Below are 26,382 nucleotides of genomic sequence, written 5' to 3'. Positions count from 1 at the left end.
GTGCCTTTTTGAAATCTATGAATAATTGATGTAGTGTGCCCTTATACTCTCATTTTTTCTCCAGTATCTGTGAAATACAAAAAAACTTATCAATAGTCGATCTAATACGCCTTAACTCACATTGATGATAACTTCATCTACATAAAATATGAAGTTAAACTTCCCAAAGGAACATTGCACAAAATCTTGTACAACGGCAATAAAGTGATATTCCTCGAAAGTTACTACAGTTAGTATTTTCCCCCTTCTTAAAGATAGGTACAATTATGGACTTCTTCCATTTTTCCATTTCCTTTTCCCAAATAGCAAGTACGAGCTCATAAATTTCACTAGGTAATGCGTTTCCAGGACAGAATATTAACGAAGGACATCACCCATGCCCCAGACATGATTTGAACCCATGAACCTTTAAACCACGCCTCCTAAGGAGAGTGGGCCTTAACTATGAAGCCATCAGTCCTGCAGCAATTCTGTACTATTATTTTTTATTTTTTACGAAAAATATGTCGTTCTGTGATGCACATCTACACTACATTCAATTCTGTCACGTCGCAATTGCACGAACAGTACAGTAATTTTGGCCTATTTATTTTCAATGTATAAATAATGGAAAGTCTTTATTAACATGCTTTTAAAATAAATGTTATTCGGAGATAAAATGACAAAGCAGTAATTAAGATACAGTAACAGAATGGCAGGGGGAACTGATGTAGGCTACTTTGTTGATCATAAATTTCTAACTTCCATCCATCTAGCAGGAAGCTGCCAATTAACTGAACTATGGCAAGGCTTCAAGACTTTGGTTAATCTTGATTTACTTCTGAATAAATGAACCAAGTCATGTTTTCTGTTTCAGTAATAGGTCTATGTACATCGAAACACGAACTTAACACTTTCTTGGTCATGTATTTACACTTTGTCTATTACATAATGCAAGGTCATATGAGTAATAGCAGCATACAGACGTTGAGTCATAAGACTTCATTATGTCTTTTATCACACAACACATATTTTACCATTTTCCCATCAAATAACGGAACAATGCTTCAAAACTGACAGTTAAACGTTCAAAAAAACCTATCCAGGAAAGTCCAGTAAGTTATCCACGTTCGTATCAGGAAAACAGTTTACATTGCATGCACATTGCACAACTGAATGACGTATCTTATTGATAAGAATAATAATTAACGTCATGTTAAATATTCCGTTTCAGAGGGGTTTACTGACTAAGCAGAATACAAACGTGATTGGACGTCAGCTGGGAGCAGGACTAGGGGCATTGACTCTAAATACAATGAAAGGGAAAATTATATTTTCGTGCACCACTTGGTTTCCAGGTTACCTGCCATTCATCGTGTATTAATGAAATATGGACTCTTGGCGCAGGCAGTTTCATTTCATATAAAATGGATCAAAATATTTTAGTTTCAGTACAGTAGACTACATACAATGAATTCAGTCTTCCAATTCAGTTTATTTTAATTACACAATTCTCATTTATTTCAATAATAATAATTAATAACTAGGTACAATAAAGTAATGTGACCTTAAGTCCCGTTTTGAACAGGACAGTCCTCTTTTTAGACATTCCATCCTGGTGTTCAGACAGCTCTTGCTGGGACTCCTATTAGTTCCGTTTTGTAGGAAAATGCAAAATAAAATCTTCCTGAACAAATGTCCAAAAACTGAATGATGTTGAAATGTATATAGATATAATTACAAACGTTTCTGGCAATTTCAACATTAATGACAGCCATGTTCAGTGAATTCGTTTATGTGAAGCAATTTGCTAGTGTAGATAAAGTTACTCAATGGAATAAAGAGAAGAAAGAAGTCCATATGAGATAGGTAGAAATATTCCAGCATTTCTTTTATCAATAACTGTAATTCAGAAGCACTACTAAAATTGTAGAATTTGACATATCTCTGCCTGGAACCAGTGCTCTTGTAGAAAAAGTTTTTGTTAGAATTAAAAAAAATATGGGCATAGGAGAAAACACACTTTATTGAAGGTTGAAGTTTTGAAGGCATTTTTAATTACTTACTTACAAATGGCTTTTAGAGAACCAGGAGGTTCATTGCCCCTCACACAAGCCCGCCATTGGTCTCTATCTTCAGCAAGATTAATCCAGTCCTTATCATCATATTCCATCTCCCTCAAATCCATTTTAATGTTATATTCCCATCTACGTCTCGGCCTCCCCAAAGGTCTTTTCCCTCCTGTCTCCCAACTAACATTCTATATGTATTCTTGGATTCGCCTATACGTGAAGGCATTGTTAATTACCAAAGTTAATTTCAAGGACACTTCTCTTCAATTTATTGAAGGAGAATAAGAAATGTCTTATGAGATTAATTCACAAAAAATATATGCCCAATGAGTAGACTGTATTTTTGTTTTGCATTATGAGTACTGGTAATGTAATGTGTGCATAACTATACAGGGTGAAAGGGGACCAATGCACCAAAACTTAAGAGGTGATTCTACATGTTAAATATAACAAAACTTTTATTACACTTTTCCTTCGATGAAGCACCGTTAAGCAGGAAAAAAATAGTCTTTGCCCAATGTTTGCAGCACACTATTGCGATAACGGCCCGAGAGAAATGGCTGATTGCTATACAAGCAGATAGATAAGAAATAATCTCAACAGTTAATATCTTGAATATTTTTTTTGGATATCAAACCATTTAGTCATGAATTTAAATTGAATAATTGCGAAAATCGTTAAAATAATTCTTGCAACTGTCACATGTCACCAACTGAGTATAACAGAGGGAGAGGGGAAGGTAAGGAGTACAGGCTGCGCTTGGTAGAGTTATTGCAGTAGCCGTGATGTTGCCAAATGCTTCATAGACATAACGATTTCCTCTAAAACGGTGAATGTTAGAGAAAAACTTATTTAGATTTTTCAAATCTCTCCTCATGATCTAGTAACAATTTCATTTTGGTGCAGTGGTTACCATCCATCCTGTATATCTATCTTAAACAGTGCGCACTGTCTCTTCATATAATTTTAAAATTTCAGTAATAAAATTATATTTCCAGTACTGAAAGTTGTGCGATTGGGAGAGGAAGTTTTCTGTGGATTTTATTAAGGGACTCATTTTGAGCTTCGGAAATTCTGGTTACATTAAATACATTTAAGCCATGAAAGAATGATCTATTAAAACATTTTATTCTTTTGCACAAAATTAAGCAGAAATAATTACACAAATAGATTTGTATTTTAGGTATTTATTTTATTTTACCAACAGGTATACCGTATTCAAGTAGATATACAATACATACAACAAATGCAGACATTTCAATAGCAATGTTGTTAAATTTTATGTTCCAATAAATAAATTTCTCCCATATCATGACTAGTTTCTGTTAAATTTGCACACAGGAAAATAAATGAAGGGTTTTATGTCCTTACAAAAATAATTTTGAACTTATAAAGTGATAGGCCTATATACAGTTTTTTTATATTTTGTAACACTTCATACATTAACAGCACATAAATAGGCCTAGATATTATATGACTCTAATCACGTACGTTTGAATTAGCTTTCACTAAAATAAGAATGGAAAATGTATGAATTTAGGTTCTAATCCTTTGTAAAATTTCAATTATAAGAGATTTCTTATTAACTATATTTTTGGAAAACAAACTTGTATCTCAAAACCAAATCAATCTAAACTGAGGAGTAAAACACTTCTCATTACAATCATATACAGTGCTTAGAGCATTTTTCTTTCTATAAAATATATCACTAATACATAAGTACAAGCCAATTATATCTACAACTTCAGTTCTGTTCTGTTGCATATACATAGGCCTATGAATGAGTGGCCCTTAAAGCTTTCCAAATCTACAAATCCCTACACCATCAAATTGTTATCCCTAGACAACGCTACATTCGAGTGTTGCAAAACAATAAACAACCATGCCCATGTCTTAAAGACATCAACGCAAAGAATCATATGAGTATTAGCACTTCCAGTGTACAGACTGGTATCAAAGAACCCTCAAGCTCTAGAAGCAAGCTACGTTCTCCTGTCAAAAAATTAAAACATTCTACACAAGCATTGCTATAAATGTTGATACAAAATGGGTTTCTTCAATCAGAAACAGTGAGAGAAAAAAAAAAGTTTTCTTTCTTTTTTGAATCTCGACTCACAGCTATTTACATTAAATCCCCCCTCGTTTTGCAACACCTCATACAATTATGTATAAAATGTGATGATACTGCAAAAAAAAAGTTTACATTATTGACAAATTTCAACTTTCACAAAAGCAGGTACCGGTACTGAAGTATGGCCTGATTGTACCTATGCAGTGTAAAATATTACCATGGCAACTAAACCTAACCATTATAGTCAAAAACAATGTATGGTACAATAAAAATGTAAGGAAAAAGTTTTTGATGTCACTGCACATTTAACTTATCAAAATAACCACTGAATACATAAGAATAGTACCACTTGAATACTCCTGACGCCCTAAATCGAAAATTATTTCAGGTTCATGAGTGAAAATAACATACAGGTATTTAAATATCGCTTGTAAATATCACAGTTTGCCAAACCATACCATATAATTCAGACTTTTCCTAACCTTACATTGGGAATATGTAACATAATAGACCATATTATACTTAAGTTGAATATGAATTTTCAGGTACTCTCTGCCATCTATCATTCCTGCCCATACAAATCGATTACTCAGAATAAAATTGCTCTATATTATAAACCTATTCAACGATGAAACTGTGGAAAATCCAAAAGATGGAGGGAACAGACACATTATTTGTGTATTACGAGACAGATCTAAATAGTTCTAACTAGAGCCCGGATTTATATGCATTTATAAAGTTTAAAATATGCTCTATAAAATCTTAAAATGTGCACTATAAATTTTGAAAAATAACAACTCGTGAGTGTTTTTACTTTTAAATAGAGTAAACAAAAGGCAATTTTTAAAACCTCAATGAATACACAATTTGTTGAAAGCTGTGTAAAAACACTGTACATTAAAATAAAACACATTAATATTACTGAAGTAGGCCTATACAATTTCTGTCTTTTACCCATATTAAAGCTGAGAATTGCAAGAAACAATGAATGAACGTCATATCATGTTTTCCATTGTGAAGCTTCTACGCCTATCAGAAAATAGATTTTTGTGCATCAGAAGTGAAAAGTGCGTGGGGAACTTCATATTTATTTTTGTGTAAACTCTTCTTCTAATTCTACTGCTTCACCATGTAACAATGTTGCTCTCTTACAAGCAGAATGATGTCCAGAATTTTTTGCAGCACTGATTGAAGTTTTTCAGAAACATTTTTATTTTGCAACTCCGTGTTTCAGGGGTCAAAGCATAAAGAACATGTTGAACTAAGGACAAGGACTTGCAATGGAGAACACTGTGCTTCCATTTGTGTTACTGTTTCAAATGTAATGACAATGACTCACATGGTACTAAAAAAATAAGCTAAGCATAATGCCTCATTTCCACAGTACACGACTCATTTCTTATTCATTAAGCTTTGGAGAATTGCTGAATATGCCATTTTGTTTTTTTTTTTTTTAAACAAAATACTTATCAGAATATGCTATTTTCATACTGAAATAGGAAAATATGCATGCAATGTAAATACATCTTAAAATATGCAATCATATGCACTAACAAATTATGTAATAAAGTAATTGCTATTGTCATGACATAAGAAGAAAACATATTTGCGTATTATGTTAAATTAGTTTGCATGCAATATGCATATAAATCCGGATTCTAATTATAACTTAATATCTTCTGTTGATGCTTATACATTATTTTGCATTAAGTTTTGTCTTTCCTCACCTTCTTCTCAGCACTTGAAGAGGACCTTGGAGTTCGTTCAGCTTTATGCAGTTAACCTTTAGCAAAGTACTGAACCTTTGCTCACTCTGTACCAATATTCGTTATTTCTTCCTATTGATTAAATCACCTTGACGACTATTCAATTTTCCAAGCTATGTAGTAGGCCTAATTCTAGAATTGAGTATCCATGCAATGTTAATGCAACACACACTATTCCCTAAAATAGGATCTACAGATTGTTGTCCCACTATTAAAAATTAACGATATAAGTTGATTACCGGTAGATTAAATTTTCTTCAAAGTAATAAGCTGAAGAAGTTTGTTTTCCTCAGTGTACTTCCACATGTGTACCATTTCCAGACATCAGGTATCAAGATGATATCTACTTCTCTTGATGTATACCCTACATTCCAGCATTATTAGTGCAGTTACGCTTGTGCTATCAACAGGAGTTTTGTACACAAATCTTTGTCATACCGATGCTCATAGTGATAAGGGTGTGATGTTTAGTATTGAGGTTCAGATGATTGGACCATTCATTAATCAGAAAATCATTCACTGAGAAATTAATACCTTAACTGTACTATTCTCTATTCTTTTGGTCTTGTAACTACACTGATTACTGAAACAGGAACAGGATTTTTATGGACACATTCCATATCAAATTGTTCGTGCTTTTAATTTTACTTTAAAGACATAGCCTACACAAAATTTTGTATCACATAATTTACTTACAGGCCTATTATCTACTCCATTTACAAGTCATCGCATGAACTTGCAACATCCTCTTTCCAGCCCACATCTATGACAAGTTGAACTCAAATATGTGTAATAATGCTATAAGCATACATATTTAGCAAATAGAACGTTTTCTTAGAAAATTCTCTGCTCAGAATAACATTTTGTAATCTTATGATTAATCTTACAGCTATCATAAGAAACATATCACTGTCTCGCATTTAATTTAATGTTCATTCAAATTCGATTACGTTTAGAACATTTATTTTAATTTTATCGAAGTTTAGCTGTAGATCCTGCTTTATAAGTTATATATATATATATACTTTTCTATGTAAATCTATAATATACTGTGTCATATTATTAAAATATTCCCCTTGTTTGTGGTTGTTTCTCGTTGCAGGAACAACAATGTTCAATGTAAGAGATCAGTAGGATTTTTTTTCTGAAACTTTAGTCACAAAAAAAAAATTGGGGAGGGTATGTTCCAGAAATTATTCCACAGAAACCACATCTTATTACAGATACCATACTATACTTCATATTTATAAATAAAGAAATAAATAAAAGGATTTTTGAAATACAATTAAATTTGTACATCTTATTGTGGGCTGCATTATCTACAAATGTGGTTAATAAAAGGATTTGCAAATCCAATTAACAAACTTGTATAATCTACTATAGAAAAATTTTAACTCTGTTATGTCACCTGTCAACATTTATATTTCTCTCTCTCGCGCTCTCTCCCCCCCCCCCTTTTTCGAAGGAAAAACCTGCTACATTGACTTTTATGATTTTGTAAATATATTATTTGCCTCTGTAATGTTAATTAAATCTGTATGTACCATAGAATCCATTCGATTTTTAGTATAAACCTAATAAATTTTGAAAGCATTTCTAACATTGTAAATACACAAAGAGACACACTAGTGTTTCCTACAACACGTTTAATTTCGTACAAGGACGAACTTCGTTTTATGGACTAAGTGTTTATTGCTCTATGATGCTAGTAATTTTCAAGGTGTTCGTGATTGGACGCAATTTGAAATTTTTATTTAGCACACAAATTTACATTTAAATTTATTAATGTACAATGAGTGAAGGATGATAAAGGCCCACAAGTTGATTTTCACCAGTCTGTGTGCCATTTTCCATTCAGACAAAGGGCTTCAGGCTTTTGCAGATGAAGGGCCAGATTAATATCAACTTGAAGGAATGAATTACATAATTCTTGTGATCGTATGTTAATGTAGTTTTATTGTAAAACAAAATTACGAAAAAGAATGCTTGTAAATGATTATGAAAATATATAATTTTATATTTACTGAGTCATTCAACTATGCTAGTGACAAAGTACCAGTAATGAAATTATCGGAAAACTATGATTATGCTAAATATTCGGAAGGGTCACAAAAGTAACTTCTAAAGGTCAAAGGTCAAAAACTAATGTAATAGACCTATATTTCTAAATTACAATTGACTATTGGACACTTGATGGAACATTTTTTGAAAGAAATTAGTTTTAGCATAACAATAGATTTTGAAAAATAATATTCCCTCACCCACCTCCCCATCTATTTCGAATGCATTACAGCCTGAAGACTTATTGGGTTTGTCTGTGGAGTTGATGAGAGATGGTATTTGGAGAGGTGAGTCCGAGGATTTGCCATGGGATTACCTGACATTCTTATAGTTGTGGGAAACCTCAGAAAAACTCCAACCAATTAATCAGCGCAGGTGGGATTCAACCCCACCTGCAAGCACAGCTTCCAACTCACTACCATTTAACCTAAGCTGATGGCTTAATATTGTTAGTTGCCTGTGAAAATTTTTACGAGATACTATGCTACCAAAGGATCATATCATAGTGTTTTTTTTTCTTTTGTAAAATTTAGTTCGTTAAAATAGTGAGATCTTTTATTGTATTAAAAAGAAGACTTGTTTTCACCGTTGATTCTACTACTAACATTAACAACTAGAACAATGAATATGCAAGTAAAGGAACAAATTTAGAATATTAAAAAATCACAGTTTTGTTTCAAAATTTGATTCTCCAACCCACAATCAGTGTAATAAAATTGTTATAATACATTACAGACTTTTGAAAACGTTTGTAGTAATCTCAATGGTAGCGCAAGTTTGGAGCATTGATTTATTGCATTCAATACCCTTTCATCTTTTCATAACAAAATCATTAATTTCCTATTACAGCAAAGTTGCTGCTAATAAACTGGCAAATTAACAAATGCTCCTGCGTTTTTTTTTTCAAGCTACAGCATCAACAAGCAAACCTCGTGGTGGGAGGCGTAAGTGAAAAATAAAACGCACTTTCTTCTTACTCTCACATATCCTCCTCTTCTCTCCTCATAACAATATAATTGAACTGATCAGAAGCCAGAGATTTTAGCAAGAAAAATATCATTGTAAAATATTACGAAACGCAAACATATAACATTAAAAACAGAGCTACAGATATTCCAAGAGATATTAAAAAAATACCACCATGGCAAATAAATTAAATAAATAAAAAATTCTTTCATGTGCAATATCATCCATACAAGAGTTTATCACTGAAAATAAAGTCAAATTTTATAGATTTATTGTACACTGATTCACTTCTGAACAGCCAAAATATCAGGGCTCCAGCCACCTCAGCACTTACTAGTTTGTATTCTCAAGCTTCTTCAGAGCTGTCACTCTCCGCCTAATGACCCAGGTTTAAATGTTTCAGGAATATGCCCAATCACTCCTCTCAGAACTCTGTTAACTCATCCATTCAACAATAAAGAACTTAAATGCAATTCCTTACTTCTCATGTATCACTTCAAAAGACCCAACACCATTCATATACACTGCTCCCTGGATATAGCGCTATCATTTATACTGATGTCGAAAAAGAAACCCTTCAAGTTTTATTTTTTTATCTGAATCCACAACTGCTTTTGCAGTAAGCTTCGGCTATTCCTACCTACATTCAGTCAATTAACACACAACAAAGAGATGGAAAATTCTTAAGAAATACAGAACAAAAAGCATTCCAACAAAAAAAAAAAAAAAAAAAAACAATTACTCATATTATATATTTTTGTAACAATGGAAGGAGAAAGACTGTAGAACGTTGGCTTGTTATTACAAGTCACAGAAAAGTGACATGTAGGAAGACTAAATAAAAAATTTATTCCTATACTTTCGTTATAACGGGAAAATTCGGTTAAACATTCTACTAATGGAAGAGAAAAAAAATAAAGATGTGGAAGAGGACAAGGATGAGGAAATAAACTGCTTTAGACTTAATCCTTAGGTGTAGTAATCTTTCTCGTATAACAAAGTGACTTAGATATAAAAATACTAAAGGTAAAAGTAAAATCAACCCCATGACAGGCCAAATCGGCCCAAATGGTGGGAAGTGGTTAAGGCTCCCATCTTTACAGACAACTGGCATTTAATGGCAGTATGGATGTCAGTTCTATATGCCTGCTGCCTTTACCCCCAAGGAAATGAGTGATACTCATTTCTGTTAGAAGCTGAGTACACCCAGGGCATAGTGCATTTGGAAGGAGTAGATCAATGGAAAAATACATGATCCCATCAGGAATCGAACCTTCAACCTCCCGGCTTGCAGCATTACACCTTAACTGCAATGCTACCACGCATTCTCAGATATAAAAGTACTTCAATCCTAAATTGTAAGGCAAAGATGTCCACACCTAAACTATAATGATAATTAAAGAAATTGCAACAACTGTCGTATATTATGAGGACACTGTTTAAAGGTTGGAAGGCAAATGTAAGGAAGACTATAATTTATATAAAAATTTAGGAACAAATTAAGGTTTTATTTTTTTAATTTATAGAAACCACTATTATTACCTGGCTCAAAAACTTGACTGCAGGCAATTAATCAAAGATTTTCTTTCATAAGGCACTTATAATCATGTACTCAATTTAAGAAACCGAAGTACAAAAAAACCACAGCCGACAATACTGACACTGTAATAGCAGCACTCCTTTTTGTCAGATTTGTCGGATTCAGAATTGAACTCAACATTTTTTTCTTTTTCATTTGCCTGGTCTTTATTACAGTCAGCAAGAATTGTGTCAGATTCCAAAACCATATTGATCATTCCTGCTCTTATCACCTGATTTGTAAGTAATTGTAGAAAAATTTGGCACCCAGCAATTACTTGCATTACACAGTGTTAACAAAAAGTCCATTATTTTTTTAACGTTAATGGAGTTTTTTCATAATAATGTACAGTACACTCTACATTCATTTCAGAGAGTTCTGACAGCATTCTTCACAAATTTAATTTCACCTCCACTGGTTTGCAAACAAAATTGGTACATCCATTTTCAAAACTTAAATAACATTTTTAATCCTTCTACCTCTTATAAAGTAGGTTGGTAAGTAAAAGATCGTTATATGGAGATCTCATTAGGATTCGTACACAGAAATATCAATAAAACCTGCATCACTGAACATAAAATTTTAGTCATTCTATACAGTGCGTTCACAAAGAAAAAAATAAAGAATTATTAAGTATATTCAAAATCATCATAATCGACACTTCTACATCTCTTCTTTCCTTCACTCTCTGACCGCACATACATAAACACACTAAATCACTCTAAAAATAATAAAAAAATGTTAACACATACAGTACTTACACTAAAATCAGAAAATCTGTTTCTATATTGTTTTATCATAATATTTCCTCCAACAGAAGTTTCTGAATAAAGTAGAGAAAGTGTACCTTCCACAAGTGGCCTCATTACAGAATGAAGAAAACTGGATAACCTTTGCTAATGTCCTTTGATTTTTTTATTTACAATCATAAAATAATATCTCCAATACTTCATTAAATTCCTCCAATATTTGAACCATTTCTAGTTCTTTGTCATTTGAAACAATATTATGCTTTCAACAAAAATTATATACTAATCTTTGGTACTGAAGCAAATGTCCAAGATAAATCATGTCCTGCTGTTGTAACAATTCAAAGACATTAGTGTTTGGAGACTGAATCTGTGCTCACAGAGGGCTGGCATCCTTTCTAATTAATTTTCTCTTTGTTTCTCTCCCGAGTTCTATTCTCAACTAATTCATATACAGTTCTCTGAACTCTTTCAAAGCACTTGTCTAACTACAGTGCGATCGAGAAGTCTCTCCACAGTGCTTGTGTAGCCACGGTGTAGCCGATAATCCACTAGGCAGAGAATTCAAGTGGCAGTGCTGGCCACAAAGCATATGATGGACTGAGGATATGAGGCTGTCAAACCGGAAGGAAAGTGCCAACTTTCTACAGGATTACTAGAACTAATGGAGCAGCAGAGAGACTTTTCGATCGCACTGTACTAGCACGTCATAATTGCATTCACCATGAGGTAGATACAGGCGTATTGGTCTGTCTTTGGAGGTAGTAAAAACAACACATGAATGCAAATTAATTTCATGGGAGAGAACACGTTTTTAGATAGTTTACAAAATAGAACCAAAGTCTCGTTTACGGTAAAGAAATATGATTAATAATCTTACAATTGGCACAGATTTAGAACATACATGGAAAAATGTATCATTATTTAAAAAATGATTTTTGAAGTACCACTTTTGAAAGGAGGAAAAGAAACTAAAAAAAATTAATTCCTGTTAAAATTACTAAAAATGTACAAAATTCGCTACTTTTACTTGAATATTTCACAAAGTTTTAGGTTATCCTCTCAGTCTTATTACAACATTCAGTTCCAACTTTAAAACTTTCATATCATTTTGTAATGAGGTACGGCAAACAGAAGCAATGGCAATAACATAAATACAGAGCGTCTCAGCAAGGATTGTACCAGCTGTGAACTGTTGGGAGCTCCCCCACCAAGTGAATGAATCCCACTCAAGGCCAAGGCCAGTGTTTGGTGCCAGCTCAGTATGTGATGGAATTACAGCAACTTATATTAAATACTCTTAATGTGCAAGTGTTTTTACATTATTATATGTGAATTATAATTGATTTATTGAATTGTCACCCAAACAGTTAACACTACAACAGAAAATTTTTGCATATTCCGAGATTTAGGAAAATAGGATCAATCAACGATAGAATTCCTAACCGAAAGAAACATGTTTTCCAAAGAAATCTCTTTACCATGTCTCACAGGAAATAAACGTTTAAAAAAGTTCAGCCCATGGAGCTACTAAATTGTTACATTTGAAACCATACAGAGTGGTTGTAGTCCAAGAATTAAAAACGCAAGATGACATAAGTAAAATTATATACTTTCTTTTATTAATAAATATCAAGTTGTATGAGCACTTAATATGTGGGGACATAACGTATCGACAAAGCCTGGTTTCGTATAGACGGCCAGGGATGTGTCTGTCTGCACACATTTGGCACAAAGCTCACTGGGACGAGGCACTTTTGAAGACTGGGGGGTAAGACTACCCGATGTTAAAAGTACAAACTCTGATGTTACACTCTTTATCCATCATTAAGAAGTTTAATAGACTGTTAGAAAAAAAGGAGTATTATTTGCAATCTAGGCACAAGAGTATTTTACTTATACATAAGAGAATACTATCATATCACAAACATCTCCTGGAAGTCGTATGGTACAGATATAAACATCAAAGAAACGTTTCTGAAGCAAGTTGAAATTTGTTCTTTTTAAAATATTTCGAGATATACAAATACATCCAATAAATGCAGAAATCACACACAATGAGGATAAGCAGTTGCTTCGTCTTCAAATAAACTGGAGATATTTCCAAAGTTCTCAAAATTTAAAATAAAATACTGACAATAATATGAGATGCAAAACGAGGAGTTAAGACATGCCTGAAATAAGCAAGCGGTATCAAAATATTTCGGTTTTGTTTCCAAAGTTCACTGCAAGAAAATTAAAAGACAAGGCACTAAAAGAGTAAGCATTGCAGTTAAAGACAGATGGCTTGAACCATTACACCCATCATCTTCACAGGTGCCACAGAATTTTACTTCTCCATCTCCATTTGTCAATTTCTTAAAAAGATCTGTGTTAGCACATGGATCCAGAGAGTCAGTCTTTGCAAGTGTACAACTTCGCATGATTAATGTATCGTCACTGGAACCTAAAAATAAAAATATGCAAATATTAATATCACCTACAAAATTCACAAGATTAGACACAGAAAGCAACAACTAGTAAAGTTAAACTGAACAAACATAGATTTTTACAGGAAACGTCTATACTGTATTCAACCTACAAGAAGAGAAAAATTGTAATATTGTGACAAGAAAAGTTTAGATAAAAGTCTAACATCACTTGTGGTGCCATGGAAAATAGATGTTTAACATGAACTCGTGCTCTTCCTCGCAGATTACCTTGCTCCACACTCTATTTAATTTGTCCTGAGCTTTTCCGCACAGTCCAGCTCGCTCCATTATCTAATTATCTACTCATCCTACCTGTGGTAGTATTTATTCAATCTTCAAATCCATCCTTACCTAACCTAAAAATGACATACCAAGAATTAAGCTGTGAAATCTTGATGTATTTTCTAGTGTCTTATTTTATCACGAAGTGAAGTCATATTAATTTACAATATGTCTGACAGACATCTTGCACCTTTGGCAGTTTTGCTAGTTCATTTTTATTTATATCTTGATGTGATGGAATTTAAATGATTTTGATACTGTCTTTCTTAAACTCTTAGTAAGAGAGTGTTTAGGAAATGTGATGAATTTTGGTTATTGTATGAGAGGAAAAGAGATCTTTGATTATAAATTGCACTTTTGAATCTGCAAAAATAATTTAAGGATTTCTTGAATATAAAGACTAAATAGCTACAGTGAGTACCAGCAAATATTCCAGGTGTTTCTGTTGGTCAATCAGCGGCAGGTCCCCTGCATTACTGCCACGTTGATAGCTGCACTTTGGTGGATTAAAACTCAAGTCCTATGTTAAATTAATAAGTAATAACACTCGGTAGTCGTACTCATCCTTCTCACAGAAGCTGGAAATGTTGCCCACCTTATGTGATATATAATTCACATCGTCCATCATTCTAACTACATCCCAAATCTGTTCCTACTTTTTGGTAAGTGCAAGAGGCTGTCTTTGGCTTTTCTGATCATTCACAGAACCTGTTCCATTAGCCTATTCACTAAATTTAGTATTGTTTTTCTTCACTGGCCAGGAAATTTACGTTTGAAGTTTTCCCTTGTTCTACCACACAATTTCTTTTTCCATATGTTCATTTTCAAAATGTGTAGGCCTACATCAGTAGTCGGAATTTCATACAGCAAGCGGCATCTTACGTCACAGTTATGCAGGGCCAATTCACTAATGCATCTCTCCACACAGGACAGGAAGAGTACATACGTAACTGGCGATCAGCATGTCTGTTTCCAAACCATTAAACGTAAAGAGTGCAACAAAACGAATATTTGTAGAAGAATGGGAAGAGAAATTCTTTTGTAGTGCACAGGAAGAAAATGTAATATGTTTAATGTTCTAAACTCCTTAAAGGGTTTCATATTACCACCATAAGAGACATTATACAAAACTCCATTGTCACGCATGTACCTTGGCATAATATTAATACTGATTAAGGGAAAGGTGTTGCCAAATATCAGTTTTTGATATTATAAAATTTTGAAACTTTGCAAAGAAGTCTAAATAAGGAAAAATTTCTCAGATTTAAAAATTTCCCGAAAATTCACTACAATTAAAAATATCCACTCCTTAGGTCATTTGGTGCTTGTTTCAATATTCGGCTCGACATATAATGTGAGCAATTTCTTTAAAAAAATGAAACACGTTAAATGTAAAGCATGCAGACCAATATTCATTCGAGCAATTACAAATTGCAATTTATGATGGAAAACCAGATTTCACTTCACTAATTAAAACATCGGGACAGACTGATTAGTAATTTCAAATCCATCAGAAGGATGCTAAGACATCATATAGTTTGATTACTTATTTCCAGACTCTACGGGCGACATTCAGTCCTCTCCTCCCTCCAGCCTACTGCTTTCTACCACCCCTCGTCTTGCGTTTTGTATGTCGTCACCTACGTTGATGTTCTGCCAACCCCTGGCCTACATGTTCACGCATTAAATATGTAACCATTGCAAAAAACAACACAATATAGGAGAATGAACTGAACTTATTCATAGCTGAACTCACTGCTCAGCTAATACATGGAGCGATAAGTCAGCCAATCTACAGCAAGCCCCTGCGGTAGCAGGGGAGATCCACTGCTGATTGGTCAATAGGAATACCAAGAACATTTACTGGGACTCGATGTATATGTATAGCAATGCTTCTTCGAATGCAAGAAGTTCGCAGGTGAATTCTGAGTATAAATCAAGTTTATGGAGGATTTTATAATTAGTTTTTATTACTACTTCGCATCCAACAACATTTCCTATTACTGACACATCAATATCGATATATTGCTATAGCTCTTCTTACATCTTTAATGTTGTTGTTTTCTAATGCCAGGCGTTTGACAATAAAGTCATTTGACCTCTTGCATTCCAATATTTTTCAAAGATATTATCATGACCAGCCACTGAAGCACAGATTTTGAGGTGTTCCGAATCCATTTCTTGGTTTGAGTTGCACAATGGACAGTTAGGGGACTGATATATTCCAATTCTATGCAGGTGTTTGGCCAAACAATCATGGCCTGTTGCTAATCTAAATGCAGCTACAGACGATTTTCGTGGTAAATCGGGAATTAACTGTGGATCTTGATGCAGAGAGTTCCATTTTTTCCCTTGGGATTGTGTTATCAAATGTTGTTTGTTGAAGTCTAACTATGTAGATTTAATAAATCTTTTCACAGAGTAATATGTAGATTTAGTAACAGGTCTGTAAGTAGCAGTGCTGCCCTTCTTTGCTAAAGCATCCGCATTCTCGTTTCCCAGGATTCCACAATGGGATGGTATCCATTGGAATACAATTCTTTTATTGAGTGATATTAATTGAGAGAGCATTTTAGTTATTTCTGCTGTTTGAGATGAAGGTGTGTGTTTAGAGACTATTGATAGAATAGCTGCTTTGGAGTCTGACAATATAACTGCATTCCTAAATTTACTGATGTGGCATAGAAGATTCCTGAGACTTTCACTTATTGCAATGATTTCTCCATCAAAACTTGTTGTTCCATACCCAAGAGATCTATAAAGTGAGAAGAGACAGCACGTAACACCTGCACCGGCACCTTGTTCTCTGGATATCAAGGATCTGTCGGTGTATAAATGAAGCCAGTTTTGTGGAGGGTATCTAATATTAATTGTCTCTAAAGACAATTGTTTTAGTATTTCAGTGTTTACTTCTGATTTCAGTATTTCTTCTGTTAAATTTAGATTATATTCCATATTTAATAGAGTTAAAGGGTTTGGTTTAATTTGTAGATTTTCTTTTAAATTCGGGATATTGATTTTCTGTTTTAATTCTTGAACAATGGATATGAAACTTTTTTGAGTTTTCAATCTACAGAGAGGACTGTATGAATGCCAATTGTTTCCTGGTAATCTAATAAGTTTTTCATATTGAATCAGTGCTTTTTCTTCTATTGTCATTTTGATGCTGTTAATATTAGTGAGGAATCTCATAGAATCTATTGGAGTTGTTTTGATTCCACCAGTAATGAGTCTGAGAGCTTGGTAATACACATCTTTAATACACTCACTCATGTTCTGTTACTCCACATGGGCGCATAAGGCTGTTGTGAATGTTTGCCATCAGACACATTTTGTTACCATCACCTTCACAACTTTAAACAAGATACACTGAAATGCTTTGCTAACTTATTGATTGGATGTTTGCTTCTCCGTTCTTGGTATAATTCTTCTATTCTTCTTCTTCCTATCATGTATCAGGCTGCTGCTGGCCTATTTACAGTCTCAAATCATCTTTTGTTAGGTCTTCCTATTGATCTCTTTCCTTTGGGTAAATAATAAAGAATTTGGCATAGAATTCGACTAGTGTCCATCTGAAATATATGGTTTTTCCATTTATTCCTATAACAATCCAAATGGTCCAGGAGTGGTAATATATTTTTTTTTTATTTTTTAGCAGGTTATTTTATGACGCTTTATCAACATCTTAGGTTATTTAGCGTCTGAATGAGATGAAGGTGACAATGCCGGTGAAATGAGTCCGGGGTCCAGCACCAATAGTTATCCATCATTTGCTCATAAGGGAAAACCCCAGAAAAAACCTCAACCAGGTAACTTGCCCCAACCGGGAATCGAACCCAAGCCACCTGGTTTCGCGACCAGACACGCTAACCGTTACTCCACAGGTGTGGATGGAGTGGTAATATTTTTAGTTCTTCACATATCAGAGTTTCTTTTCTTATCTAATTGGGTATAACCTGCCATATAATTTACAATCTAAAATCCAGCGAAGTAATGTTTGGAAGCAATGTACAAGATTTTTAAGATGTTTATTTGAATTCACATGACTGAATTTCGAAAAATAATGATCATCTATACATATCGTTTTAACTAATATGTGGGAAATCTTTCAGGAATGAATGGAGGACCTAAAAAGTAAAAAAGTTCATGTAAATATAGTCAATATTTTTTTTTAATAACAGGTAGTTTTTATTTCATGTAGTTTTTAGTTTTTACATTAGTGTATCATGTTTAATAAATCAGCGGGCTAATATTTGGCAAGATAAGAGGTTACATACAGAGATAAGCACATTTTGTTCTGTTTTAACCAGTATGCTATTTACTACATGAGCAAGAATATTGTCATATCTTCACTCCAATTGCAACTCTGTCACTAAATCTGCGCATAAAAATCCATTCTGTGGAGAAAAAAAAACAATCTGTCGACTAGCACCAAAGATTTCCCCTGGCTGTAAATATCAGGGTTGCCAGTATTCCGATTCAGGCGGGATTTACCCCTATATACTTCGTGAAATCTCAAATATTAATTAAAGTCAGTTAGAAATAGTAAAAAAAAAAAAAGATTTTACAGATATTAGAGTATATTTAAACAAATCCTATATTCCCAATTCTCCAATAGCTTATTTTGATGTATACGCTAATTCAAATGGCAAAATTGTAAAAGAGACAACTCAGCTGACGGTGATAAAGAATGATAAGCTTACTCACAAGACTGTATTTCCCCAAGTTTTATCGCATTCATTAATCTGTTTCCGTACTTAGTTGTACTCTTACAGTTAGTAAACAGTGTAGATTTTATGTGCGTTTAGTGGCAAAAAAATAATGATTTTGATTTCGTATTTTACAATAATGACAATTTAATATAATAACGTATATTACTTTCTTATATAGTCTAATGAACTATTTTAGAACATGGATTCAGTAATGGTCTCGAAAAAGAAACAAACGTTGCAAAGTAAATTTAATGGTGAATGGTTAAAACATACTCGTGGTTAATAAAAAAAAAAAACTTATATCATTGTAGTGTGTGCCTTTCGTATTTTAATGCTTCTCAGGGAGGCAAAAATGACTAAAGCACGTGAACATCTCTTTGTAGAAACAGATTAGAAATCGTACATAAAATCTTAATAATTTCTCCAATTAACTTCTGATATCCCGATTTCACTCGGGAAAAATCTAGCAACCCTGGTAAATGTCATCTCATGAAGTGTACACCAATATCTATTTCACAGTCGTTAGAATTAATGTTCCTACCTTGTATTTTCAATTTCGAACATGCGAATTTCATATCGACCTTAGGAACACCAAATCCCAATTGATTTGCTAAATTCTGGATACCAGTTTTAGCTTCTTCCAGAAGATTCGGTGTACATTCTTCCTTTTTCAGTTTATCTTTTTCAATAGGATCTCCACAATTCTGATTGCTCATGGAGTTACATATGTAACATTTTAAACTGATGCCTGAAACATTAAAGAACATATTAGAGCCAAAAACGTAACATATGAGTTTATTTTAAAGTATTACAAATTATATATCCAATTTAAACATGTTGAACCGGCACATATTTTCATATAGCTATATGGGTAAACATAGGATGATAACGGAGTATTTAATAAAATAAAAAGGTGAAGAAAGTAAGTAATTATGTTATTAATATAATATTGTGTATGTATATATATATATATATATATATATATATATATATTAATTTCCTTACAAGAGCTTAGAGCTCTTTATTTATTTTTTTTTTATTTATTTATTTTTTTTCAGTAAGCCTACGGGAGATATTGTAATCATCTTTTACACAAGAATACTTGCTGTCTTGAAAATTAAATCTACTTTTGCTACCGGTACAAAATAAACCTCATAACCTACTAAAATAAAAAAAATAAATCTATCAATTGTTTCCAATTTTTAGCTATTTTCTTTAGTGTTTTTAAGTCGACTGACGTTCTATATGAATTCTTCACATTCAAAACTACCTTTCCTCTGAAAATTAGACCATTAAAATTGAGATTCAACTTCAAGGGGAGTTTGTTCTTGAGCCATGCATAGATGTGAAAACATAATATTACATTTTATATCGTCTCAGCTTAGGTTCATACCAGTACCTATATGTTTCTTATTTTTTTTATTAGGGCTTATATACTTTTCTACTTTTTAAATATGTACGAGAAGTTCTAATACATTACTTTACTTCTTGAAAAGGAAATATAAGTTTTCATTAATTATATTATTACAACAGCTACATGCACATACATTGTTACAATTTTCTCTTTTCCCACATTTCAAATTTCAAAGAAACTTCAATCCCATTGACTCAGAAGTAGTAGAAGGCATTCTTTGCAGAAAGACCAGTCCTTTAAATATTATGGTCCTGAGGCACATTTGAATTTGTTAATAATAAAAAAATTCTTTTTTCTCTCATATAAACAAATGTAGTAGGTCAGAATGATTTTAACGTACTTCAATAAATCTGATAGGACAACATTGTCATACATACGGTAAGATAGTCTGAAAATTTCATAAATCTAGCTCAAATAGTTCTTCTACAAAGTGTTCTAATAACTTGGAAAATATTGGTTTCGAAAAACAGTGTTTTGGAGTAAAATGTATGTTATTGGTCATTATGGCACCATAATTTCAATAAGCACATCTACTTAGAGTTACCATTCGTCTGACAAAAAGAGGACATGTCCTCTTTTTTAATCATTTTATCCTGTCCGGCAGGCATTTAAAAAAAAAATTGAAATGTCCCGCATTTCACATTTCAACTAGAATTAATATGAATATTGAACACTATGCATAGAATATCTAAACAAATGGTGAAAAACCTATGAAAGAATTTAACTGCTTTCAATGGTTGAAGCTGGAGCACATAAAAAAACATAAAATATGATGACCTATTGACATGCATTGAATTCTTACACTCTAAAAATGTCACTATTCATGATTCTAAGCTGTTTTATTAATTTTATTCTGCAATGTACAAAGATATGCCAATCAAATTAATTTTAACAAAGATTTAACTTTAGATAAACAATAGTGCAAATTCTTCAATTACAATAGTTCTGCGAGCACTGAAACTTTCTCAGAACTTTTAAAAATATGTCAATTCTAGTTATTTATCCCAAGTCACAATGGAAGTGCTGAGAGAGTATTTTCCATAATATCTGCTCAATGGACAAAAGAACGAAATCGTATACGGTCAGAGGTATCATCATAGTGAAATATAATTTCAAGGACAAAGTGGGCTCCACCGATAAGTAGGGTACAGATGTAATACTGATCCAGCAACTAGTGAGAAAACTAAGGTGAGCCATTATTTTTATCTTTAATTTTGTTCATACCAATTTTTAAAAAGTCCTGCTTTTTTCAACAATGTCCTCCTATAGAATTTCTTCCCATGGTAACCCTACATCTCCTCAACACAAATAATATTCTCGGCATATATAGATCTATAAAGTACCGTATAGAAGATTATTCAGAAAAGAACGCTCTTTAATATAAGCAAATAAAATATTTGCAGTTTTGACCCTATTAATGACAAAACCCCTTAAAGAATAGTCTACTAATTGGAAAGTACTTTGAGCACTAGAAAATATTTAGGTTTGGTAGCCTGCAGAAATCCCTTGGTTACTGCAGATGAGATCAGTTCTATAAACTTAATGTGTTAACTAAAAGTATTTTGTTTTATCGTTATGACTAATTACTATCTTTATTTTCCTTAATTGGGCGCTATCTTTTGCTAGGAATGTGACCTTAAGTTTAAAGAAAACTTTAGAAGAACTGGAATGTGGTTTTACGGAGGGGAGGGGTTGTTCTATTCTTATCTTTCTTGGTACACATCTTCTGAAGCTAGCACACAGCACATCCCGCATAATAAAACAATGAATACACAGCCGATCGACCACATATACGAAGAGATCATTCGTCTACTTTCTTGCATAATTTTATTATGATTTCATACTACGGTATGTGAAACTAAGAATTAATCTGTTGAATCGTTATGTATCAATTAACATTGTGGAATTACTTTCATTATTCAACAATGTTTCGAGTACTCAGAATATTGGAACAAGAATGCATAATGAAGATTATCGTTTAAACTGTCCGTAATAAATATTTTAAATTACTCCACTTTTTAATAGTTGGCTACACGAATTCAGTAGGGCTATGACAAAATTATATTAAAACAGTTTGCTTTCTGATCCAAACTATGTAGTTTTTCTTGTTATTCATGGGATACAAAAACACACCACATAAAAATTTAAGCAGAAAAGCTACTTGGCACTTCAGTAGGAATTCAATACACCCGAAATGTATTGTTACATCCTGCATACATAAGCTCAGGTAATTTTATGAAAATTATATTATTATTATTATTATTATTATTATTATTATTATTATTAATGATCTGTACATTTGTTAAAAAGTTGTTTATTACTTAACAAATATAGCAGATCATTAACGATAAAGGCCATAGTTGCGCCCCACGGTCAGATAAGATGCAGCAGATAAAAAAGGGTCCCTGTTTTGTGGGCATAGTTGCGCCCCGTTCCCATCAAGTAGAGAAAGGGGCATGGCATAGTTGCGCCCCGATGAAATAGGTAGAGAAAAAGACACTACGGAAACTCGAATCTCATAATCAACCAACCTTATTGATTTCTTATTCGATTTAATATTTATTAAAATTAACACAATGAAGTTGGCAGTACTTTATTAACTGTTTTTCTACTGTTTATGCAGTGATTATCAATAGCCTACTGTTAAAATGAATACCATGAAGTCGGCAGTACCGGTACTTTATTAACTGACATATTATTCAAATAAGTGAGCCGTTGGAATATGGGGCCTTAGCAGTCTTGACATTTTATTAGTGATTTTCACACCGTCTGTGGCGTATAGTGAGGTTAATCTAAAATGAATGTTAAGTTTAGTGAAAAGGGTAAAGAGTTAATAGCCTAATTCACAATGGTTCTAAGTTTCAATTTTCGGAACCCTGTACCGTAGGGTTAAGATATCGATGTAGAAACAAAAAATGCAGTTCATTTATTGTGTGTGATCAATAAAAAAGTGTTATTTTAAATAGCAAAATTGATCATATGGTAGGCCTACCTGATTTCAAAGCAGCTATCACTGTAATATTTTTAAGTAATTTATTTATTTTATGACAATCACTTTCGTGTGTACTATGCCCATCGGGGCGCAACTATGCCATGTCCATTCTGCTACCTGATTTCTTCGGGGCGCAACTATGTCATGTCCCTTCTGCTACCTGATTTCTTCGGGGCGCAATTATGCCATGCCTAGGTCTGCCAATTGACCGCGGGGCGCAACTATGCCATATCGGTCGGAGATTCGTATATATATATAAAAGGCACAGCACGAATGTACACTAGCGTGAAACTTTCGTAATGTCACCAAAGTTACGTTGGTGTGATTAAGGAAAGAGCTTTAAACATTTGAAGGCGTATAAGCGGAGTACGAAGGAAATTATCTGCACTAGTTTAACCAATTTTTTTTTATAGAGGAGGGGCCCGAATGTTTCCACTGCAGCCTGAGGCTTATTGTGCTTACCACTCGTGTTTTGTGAATTATTTTTGTCGCCGAATAATATACATAATTCTTCTCAAATTTTACGAAAATCCATCAAACGATTTTCACCGAGGTAGGATAATGATTTTTTATTTTACAAACTTATAATTTACAGAAGCTATTCAAAATCAACGGATTGCAATGGAAAAAAAGAAGTTAAATTCGTGAAACGATCATCTACTCCACAACTGCTTTAACTGTCAATCTAACAGCATCTTGCGAGATTGAACCTCGGCCTTAAACTGTCACGTAGGCTGGGATCTATTAAGATATTTTGGTAATCTTACGTTCTAGGGGTGTAAATTCTGGGAAACATTTTAACACATACAGAGTCACCTTAATACAAGGGGATCACTCAGACAAATTCACTTAGTACAGATTTTGCATTTTATCTCTGTGCCTCTGCAACATCACGTTTGCAATACGGGAGAGAGAGAGAGAAAAGTTCGCAGTGAGCTTTAATGCTCTGACGTCCATGACGAAGATGGGCCATTTAAAATTTACCGGTCACTCACTGGCAGTGATATAATAAAAGAACTGTAGTATTAATAAACACTTCATTTGGAAACGGTAAATAATTCAATTTACATAATGTACATAAAGCCCTAATTCAATAAATTACTAAATAGTTTTAAAACGTTTTCCTTGTCCCTCTCCCCCCACAAACCAAAATCCTATATAGGCTCCTGGTGAATTTGTTAGACTATATTTAAACAAAACCAAGCATTTTACAAAATACAGATAGGCCTATACAATACACCCGCACCTGGAACCCGCGTCTTTGAATTCTATTATTATTTCTTTAGTCATTCTGAGTGATTTCCCCATGTATTAAGGTACCTAATTTTATATGTATCAAAACTAGAGTGATATAATTGCAAATTGCATCAGCCAAAAGGAGTGGAACACCTGTTATTATTGGTTCTCAGTTTAAATTTTATTTTATAGAAATGGCTGGAAATGATCGAACCCGGGCCAGATTACCATTTTGGTAACGAAGTCAAGCAAATTGGGATATTTGGATCAAAATCCCTGCGTTGTTGTTATCGAATTCCAGACATCTGAACTGAATTAGCTATGTATTAAATGCAGATACTCTGTTACATGCTGAGATAATGTGCATAATTATATCGTTTTTCTAACGTGTATTTTATCAGTTCATGCTCAGTTTAACTTACTGCACTTATAGTACCGGAACTTCAATCACTGGCATGTTCGGTGACCTGTAATACATTTATTATAACCTTAAAGTTACTGAATTGCAAGAAGTCAAAGATAGCCAAGGATTCATGACATTTCTGAAAATAGGCCTATCTTAAAAGTGTACTAACATCTTAACACATAAGTCTATAATATGAAGAAAAGGTTCAACTCAGAAGAATATAATGCACTGTAATATGACATTATATTGGGTAAATGCTGTTCACATGTACACTTCATTTTCGCAACGAGGGCCGTAATCAAGACCATACTTGCATAACAAAATCATGAATGATACAATACAAGGCATGCCCAATACAGACAGTATTTGTGTGCTTTGAAAGCTGCTTGGCGAGTTTTCAAATGACTAGACGTAATGAACCTAACCTATTTCCTACATATTTTTCTTACACTTCATTATTAATAAGCTTAATTTTACCTGTCTGAATAAGAACAGCGATGGTGATATAAAACAATGCACTTTTCATTTTGATCTCACTTGACACACCAACACACTACCAATACACTCCACGGAATGAGGTTTGTCAGGCTTGATGCTAAGCTTATAACTGCGTACGATTACGTCATCGTTCACGCAGGGTCTCTCGCTAGCCAGTCTTTCTTTCTTCCGTAATTTCGTATACCGGTACAGAGAAAATGTAACTGAAAGAAAGTGTATATTAGTGATAGAAGGTAGAAAAATTACAGTGTTTTTAAAATCCAGACTGTGAAACTTTTGTATAGGCATTAAATGGATTATTTGCCAGTTGCCAGGGCTGTTAGACTAACTAATACAAGCTGACTCAACGAGGAAAATAGAGACTTGACCGCAATCTTCCACTACCGGTAACGCATTTTTTATATTTTTTCCTATACCTCGCTGTGCTTTATAAAGTGTTTGGTTTGTAGCTATAAATTCGACGGATATGAACTCATTTCCTCTCAGGAAAATACACCGTGTCCCGCTTAGAGGGATTGAGTAATAAATGCTCACCATTTAAAATCAGATTAAGATATCGTTGTGATTTACATCTGACAAGATAGAGAAACTGTCCAAGTTTATGCAACAAAGTATGAAAAGAGCTGCATGCGTAACTTTCGTTTGTTTATGCGTAATTTCATTTGTTTGTTGCTAGGGCACTAAAACAAATCTAGCGCCATTTTGTAGGAAACACGCTATGGTAAACACCATGTGGATACCACAACAGAAAGTTCAGTGTGTGCTATGACTTGCAGAAGAAAAATCTGTTACGCGAGTCATTGGACCATTCTTCTTCGTAGAGGCTACAATCACAGGAAATGTGTATCTGGATATGTTGCGGAACTTTGTTTTTGACGAACTTCCCCCAGGATCGGTTTTTCAGCAGAATGGGGCCCCATCCAATTATCATCAACGGGTGCGTGAGTTTTTGGATGAAAAATTCACCGATAGATGGATCGGAAGACGAGGATCTCTTGCCTGACCACCCAGGTCACTGGATCTGACTCCTTGGACTTTTTTTGTGGGGCTTTGTGAAGGATGCTGTGTACCAAAGCGGCAGAGCTAACACTTTGAAGGAACTGAGGCAACGCATCACAAATGCAGCTG

At 33.5% G+C, this 26,382-nt stretch overlaps 1 protein-coding gene and 1 long non-coding RNA gene across 2 annotated transcripts; one reads left to right on the top strand and one right to left on the bottom strand.

Moving 5' to 3' along the window:
* Window positions 1-988: 988 nt before the first annotated feature.
* Window positions 989-3,616, top strand: LOC138712162 (uncharacterized). The gene is made up of 2 exons (XR_011335647.1): window positions 989-1,094; window positions 1,214-3,616. It is a non-coding gene; the product is annotated as an uncharacterized lncRNA (long non-coding RNA).
* A 6,786-nt stretch (window positions 3,617-10,402) lies between these two features.
* LOC138712161 (UPAR/Ly6 domain-containing protein CG9338-like) lies at window positions 10,403-25,573 on the bottom strand. The gene is made up of 3 exons (XM_069843643.1): window positions 25,234-25,573; window positions 19,250-19,456; window positions 10,403-13,689 (listed from the first exon to the last, which is right to left on the bottom strand). The coding sequence occupies exons 1-3, from the start codon at window positions 25,280-25,282 to the stop codon at window positions 13,466-13,468; spliced, it is 480 nt and encodes a 159-aa protein (XP_069699744.1). The 5' UTR covers window positions 25,283-25,573; the 3' UTR covers window positions 10,403-13,465.
* Between the last annotated feature and the right edge of the window lie 809 nt (window positions 25,574-26,382).

Source organism: Periplaneta americana, chromosome 13 (genome assembly GCF_040183065.1).
Source record: "Periplaneta americana isolate PAMFEO1 chromosome 13, P.americana_PAMFEO1_priV1, whole genome shotgun sequence".
Classification (NCBI taxonomy): Eukaryota; Metazoa; Arthropoda; class Insecta; order Blattodea; family Blattidae; genus Periplaneta; species Periplaneta americana.
This window is presented reverse-complemented; position numbering and strand designations above follow the sequence as displayed.